The sequence below is a fragment of the Lolium perenne genome, chromosome 2 (genome assembly GCF_019359855.2).
Source record: "Lolium perenne isolate Kyuss_39 chromosome 2, Kyuss_2.0, whole genome shotgun sequence".
NCBI lineage: Eukaryota > Viridiplantae > Streptophyta > Magnoliopsida > Poales > Poaceae > Lolium > Lolium perenne.
In genome coordinates, this window is record NC_067245.2 from 306,307,284 (window position 1) to 306,313,981 (window position 6,698).

At 45.9% G+C, this 6,698-nt stretch overlaps 1 protein-coding gene across 1 annotated transcript; it reads left to right on the forward strand.

Annotated features, from left to right (window-relative positions):
• The first annotated feature begins 410 nt into the window (after positions 1 to 410).
• Positions 411 to 5,768, forward strand: LOC127336935 (uncharacterized). Its single transcript, XM_051363803.2, has 8 exons — positions 411 to 785; positions 1,215 to 1,390; positions 1,503 to 1,684; positions 4,125 to 4,409; positions 4,501 to 4,559; positions 4,675 to 4,711; positions 4,803 to 4,874; positions 4,980 to 5,768. Exons 1-8 carry the CDS (start codon positions 671 to 673, stop codon positions 5,656 to 5,658), a joined length of 1,605 nt encoding a protein of 534 aa, XP_051219763.1. The 5' UTR covers positions 411 to 670; the 3' UTR covers positions 5,659 to 5,768.
• Positions 5,769 to 6,698: the final 930 nt, after the last annotated feature.

The following is a 6,698-nucleotide window of genomic DNA, read 5'->3' on the forward strand; positions in this document are numbered from 1 at the left end:
TGAACAACTAAAATATTTGATAATAGTTTAAATTAACATTGAAGATCTTCAAGATCATTATATGTAGTTCCAAGTATTGCACCTCAATGTTGCTAAGATCATAGGTAATGAAGGGCCAACACTTGCACAACTGAACTTAGCCCTGTCTGGATTGGATTAAGAAGTACCTTCTTGGCAGGGCCTTGATTAGACAGGCCTATCGAGGCCCATAACTATCAAGAATAACAGGTATTCAAAATGGGCTGATTGGGCACTGTCATGTGCTCCTACTTTTTCATATGGCTACCATGGCTCGCGAGGGAGACCCAGAATGTATAGTGAATCCTGCCGGCAGGCCAGCCTAGCGGCCATGCACGCGCACGTTTCGTGTTGCTATTTACGGCCATGGCGGTTTTGGAGGGGGCAAACAGCAGGCCATCCGCCTCCGCCGTTACCCAGCTGCCTGACGGGAGCAAATACGGAAAGATCGGCAAGGGGAAGATCGTAATTGAGGATGCAGACCGACGCGATGTGAATATTGCGTGCCAGAATTGGAGGAGGAGCAACGCATTTAGGGGAGCTCGAATAAATCTGTCCGGTCGATCCGGCTCCTTTCACGGGAAGATATCCTTCCCGTAGGAGCGGAATAAGAGGAGAAGGATCGAGCATACGCGTTGTGCTTTGGAAGGGCATGGCGCGGGCCGCCGCCTCGTCGGTCGGCGTCGCCTCCGTCGTTCTGCTCCTGCTCGTCGGCGCCAATGTCTCATTGGCAGACGCTAATGTGGAGGGGGACCGTGATCTGTCAGGTACCTGCCCTGTATAGTTCCCCCCCCCCCCCCCCCCTGCTTTGTTAGTGTCTCTCAAATTCTCAATTAATTTGGTCTGGTGGTACTGGTTTAATCTCAGTCTCAGCAGCGAAACAACGAAAATCGTCTGCATTTTCAGTGTCGGCATGCACGGTTGTCAATTGTCATGCTCAATCAATTTTGGTCCTCAATTTGATTTTAGTACAGCCTAACAGATGTCCATACAATTTTCTCATGATCTCATCTCATAATGCCATTATCTTGATGATATTTGGAGTACCTGTGACATGAACGCGGCATTTCTGTCACTTTCTGTACAATTTCTACTGAATGACACTTTCTACTGAATGTCATATCAGTTTTCTGTTTTCTGTGACATGAACGCGGCATTTCTGTACAATTGGTAACAATTGCATTGTAATTAAGCAGAGGGGCAAGCAGCAAGTATAGTGGCATCATCATGGAGGAGATCGATCGTCGAGACACCCTTGCCAGCAAACAACTCCCTCGTTCTAGCCGCGGGGAGGACTCGCCGGAGCGACCCCGTGGGCAAGCTCACCATGTACGAAGGCGGCTGGAACATTAGTGACACGCATTACTGGGCTGTACGCACGGCAAACTCCATCCAGTTCCTTTCTTCACCGCTCAAAAAATTCCTGCATTAAGCTAACCGTTTATATGCTGCATTTCTCCTCGATCTGTGCATCTGCAATGCAGTCGGTGGCGTACACCGGGGCTCCCCTCTTCCTTGTTGCCGTGGTGTGGTTCGTCGGCTTCGGGGTGGCGATGCTCGTCATCTCCTGCTGCTGCTGCTTTTGCCGGAACAGGAGCGACAGATACTCGCCCACTTCCTACATCGCATCCCTCGTCCTCCTCGTCATTCTCACCTGCGTCACCATGTACGTTTTCCCCCATTTCTATTAAAGAAACCACAGTCGTTTTTGCAAACTGCAAAGTAAAAAAAAATATGAAAAAAGAAAAGTAAATGAAAGCATCCATCATCATTTATCATCCACAATAGCCAGGTAACCATACAAAACATACTTGCACAATGAGATGTGGAAGTTCTCGCTCCTCTTGCTAAATGCAGAGGAGCAGCAAGAGGGGCAAGAACTTCCGGGAAGACAGCTACCTAGTTCTTTTCATCATTCTTCTTCCTGTAGCTTTTTCATCTTTCCTTCATCCTGCTAACCGCTGCACCGTTGGTCTCCCTCCTCTCGCCGCCTGGAAGGTCTCACTTGATAATCGCACGACCAACTTGGCTCCCCAATTGAGTGCATTTCTGTTTTCCTCCTTTCCCTGTAAAATTGACCAAGAAAAGACCAGTTGTTCGATCAGATTGGTTGTGACCATTGGATCATTTGGTCTAATGGAGCGGAAACAATCATTATTCCATGTTTTCAATATAGCCCATAAGATTGCTGCCACACCAACTGTCACTAAGGGTTTGTCTTTGTTCCTGAAAGTTTTCATCCATCCACCAAGCAAATGCTGCACTGATGAAGGTTTAGATTTGAAATCAAACACATAGCTAGCTATATTCCATATGAACCTAGCTAACGGGCAAAAGATGAATAAGCGCATTATCGATTCATCAGCTCCACAAAACTGACACATCCAATCACCCTGCCAACCACGATGATGAAGAACATCTTTCTGTTAGGATGTTATTTTTAATCATCAACCAAAGGAAAACTTTCACTTTGGTTCGTATTTTAAATTTCCACAAAGATTTAAATGGAAACCCAGGGGAATTCCATTTTAATGCTCTGTAAATAAATCTCACAGAGAACCCTTTCGGATCCAATTTCTATTCCACCGCATCGTCCTCCTCTGTCAATGAAAATAAACCACACTCTTGTATCATAGTCTCCCACACTGCATGGTGTCTGAACTTCAAACTATGCCATCCAGACTTCTGAACAAAGTTGAGAGTTACTTCTCTAGTTTCACATATTAAATAAAGTTGACTAAATCATGTAGCTTAAGGCTCATTCCCATTCCAATGATCCTCTCAGAAATGAGCTCTTTTTCCATTTCCAATTTTGCGAGTGCAAAAGGAATAAAAGATATCTCGAACTTTGAGTACCCCTCTCCAAAACCAAGAATCACCAGAAACAATTTGCACCCCCATCATATAACATGTCCTTCCATAAACATTTAGGTGCGCCACTGCTAGCAGTGGCGCACCTAGTTGTTTCCATTTTCCAAATTCATTTGCAAAGAAGCGTAATGTTCATCATACATTCTAAATCCTTGACACCCAAACCCCCACATTGTTTAGGGGTACATACCACCAGCCACTGAACTAGGTGGTATTGTTTGATACCCAAATCTTCCCCCCATAGCACTCTTGCTCCAAAATAATCCATTCGCCTTATCACTTATTTAGGAAGCGGGTAAAAGGACATCATGTATAAAGGAGTGTTATCAAGGCTAGAATCAATGAGTCCCTTTCATTTTCTCTTCAGGGCCACCACTATTTACTCAAAAGATAATTTTCATCGACTGGATTTCCTAACACATGAAAACAAAATATCAATCCATATTGCTCTTTCTTGTCCACTGCATCTCCAAAGCAATATAGTTCGCTCTTGTCATAATTTATTTTAAACCCAACATTTGTTCAAAAACACATAACAAAAACGTCAGATTCTGTGCACTGGTATTATCATCGTCTAAGAGAAAACCCAACATATTGTAAGTTTGTAACAGCAGAAACCCTTTGTTAATCAAATTGTAATATGTAACCAAACCTTTGATTCAACCGCTTTTCTGATCTTTCAACAATTATTGCTAAACCATCCGCAGCTAGATCAAATAACAAGGGAGATAATGGATCTCCTTGTACAAGGCCTTGAAAAGTTTGAAAATAAGTTACAATATAATTCTGTACTTTTATTGTATTTTTTCCTCCTGTAATTGTTTCCATAACCCAATCTCAAAATCAGAAAACCCATTCAGTTTGAACAACTGATAAATAAGTGGCCACTTGATTTTTTTGTATGCCTTTTCTAAGTCGGACTTTGAACATAATCCCCGATTCAGAGTGCATTGAATTAACAGTTTCATGGAGAACAAACACCCCTCCCATAATGTACCTATTCTTCAAAAAAGTTGTCTTAGTAGGGCCTACAACCTGATCAACCACCGGCGAAAGCCTATTCGTAAGTAATTTGGTTATTATTTTAAAGCTGACATTCAAAAGGCAAAACAGTCTAAATTTCCATCAGTTTCACCACACTGATTCACCACACCGATTCCTTCAGTTTCCCCCAATTCAAATATTTCATAACGATGATCTCTTGTACCTTGGTTGAATGTGCGTGGCGATTGCAGCGCCGGGTGTTTCGTGCTGAATGCCGGGCAGGAGTCGTTCCACCGCAGCACGATCGGCACCGTGGACTACGTGGAAGGGCAGGGCAACCTGACTGTGGACAATCTTAGGAACTTCGCGGGGAGCCTGGCAGCCGCCAAGAACATCGGTGTGGACAATATCTTCCTCCCGGTTGACGTCCAGCAGAAGATCGACATCGTCGAGGAGAAGCTCAACTCATCGGCCAATGAGTTCTCCGCCCGCATCGTCCAAAACTCCGACAAGTTCAAGACCGTGATGGACAAGATGTGCGTACATATATATGGCTTTATTCGTCTGACATTGCATGTTCTGAATTTGAATGCAGTAGTAATGTGATATCTTTTCTGCTGATTTTAGGCAGTACTACCTGATGGCTGTTGGGGTTATAATGCTCGGCCTTGCGCTTCTCGGATTCGGTAAGCATTAATCCTTTACCAAATTTTGTTCGTGCTACTTACCTTGCAGCAATTTTGCTTTCCAGACATAGTACAGCTGAATTAGCACTTACTGTTCTTGACGCCCCTTTTGCAGTGTTCTCCGTGCTGGGGTTGCAGTTCCTTGTGTCCCTGTAAGTACATACGTTTTTTCCCTGCAGTCCATGTTGCATGTTTTTCCCAGCCTTGAGATCAAATGATAAGTTCATCGTATTCGTGGTGCAGACTGGTGATCGCCGGATGGGTTGTCCTCACCGTGACGATCTCGATGGCCGGCGGTTTCATCCTCCTGCACAAGTGAGCGCTGGCGGCTGGCCAAAAATCATAGTTTCTGAATGAGCAGTACATGTACACTTGTTCAGGTTGAGCCACTCACTGACAGAGTGTACTTATACCGTGCAGCGTGGTGGGCGACACCTGCGTGGCCATGGACGAGTGGGTGACGCACCCGCAGGACCACACGGCGCTGGACGACATCCTGCCCTGCGTAAACGTCGCCACCGCCAACGAGTCGTTGCACCGGAGCGAGGAGGTGACGGCGCAGCTGGTGGCGCTCGTCAACAACGTCATCGTCAACATCTCCAACCGGGACTTCCCTCCGGGGTTCAAGCCGCTCTGGTTCAACCAGTCCGGCCCGCTCATGCCGGTGCTCTGCAACCCGTTCAACCCGGACATGACCGCCCGCAAGTGCGGCCCCGGCGAGGTCACCTTCAGCACGGCGCCGGACGAGTGGAAGCGGTTCCAGTGCCAGGTCGCGGGCGACGCCGGGTCGGAGGTGTGCACGACGGTGGGGCGGGTGACGCCGCCGGCGTACAACCAGATGACGGCGGCGGCGAGCATCAGCATGGGGCTCTACGAGTTCGGGCCCTTCCTTATGCAGCTGCAGGACTGCACCTTCGTCAGGGAGACCTTCACCTCCATCAGCGTCAACAACTGCCCCGGCCTCGAGCGCTACAGCGGGCTCGTTTACGACGGCCTCATGCTCATGTCCGTCTCCGTCATGCTCTCCGTCGTCTTCTGGATGGTGCACACCCGCCAGCGCCGACGGCGCGCCCGCTGCGGCAAGCAGCCGGCGGGATGAGGTCGCGGCGCCTGACGACAGATGTGTACATACCGTTATGATTGCGTGGTGCAAACAAATTTACAATCCTGTAACTGAAAGTTGAAACGATGTGTACATTTGCTCACTTCTCTCGGGTGCGTTCGGGCTGGAAAAGTTTGCTTGCTTGCCCGTGATCGAACAGGCGTCGCGAAGATCCAAATTAAGCCAATATTCTTGACTAGGATAATGAATCAACAGTTCAAAAGGGTGCTTCCTGGACAGCAAATGCGATTTTAGGTGCTAGTGTCCAAGAGCGGTGTGCCGTAGTCCTCGTAGCCTCATAACTGATCAAGGACGTAGGAACTAACTAGTCTCCACATGCGGCAGCATGATGATGAGTAGGTAAATAGGACAGTGCTAATTAATTTGCTATCCTTTTACATAGAGTGCGGTACTGTTTGTGATTGTTTTAACCTTTTTTTAGGCACAAAATGTATGTTTTTATCCAGGTAAAATTTACTCGCTAGCTTAACAGTAGTACAATCGGAGAAACTGATCAAATAGAAACGTCGATCCATGATAAATTTTATCAAACCCATCATCTTTGGCTTCACCTTTTGCACCTTAACTTCCAACTATAAGGCAGTTCAGAAATTGCAGAACAAACATGCACAAGCCGTATATTTTTTGTTTACGGTTCAAGAATAGGCATTCCAAAACAAACAGGATAGAAGGTGATTTATTCTTTTAGAAGATTTTAGCTATCTCTTGTTTGCACTTATCTAGAGTGATTGTTGATGTTGCTGGTGATGGCTCACCACTTGTGTAGATGCCATTTGAATCATCTAGACATTCTACGGAAAACTCGACTCGGTTGTATTTAGCTTGTAATAATAATTGGGATGGACCAGTCAGTTTTTTTTCTTGGTTTTTTCATATCATCTGATCTATTTTTTTTCACCCAAACCAATCTCTGTCACAAGTGTCATGTTGTTATGTTAAATTTGTTGCTTGCCTATTGGTTAAGGATATACTTAGATCCATCACTATGAATTAAGTAAGTCGTTGAGACCGTCAAC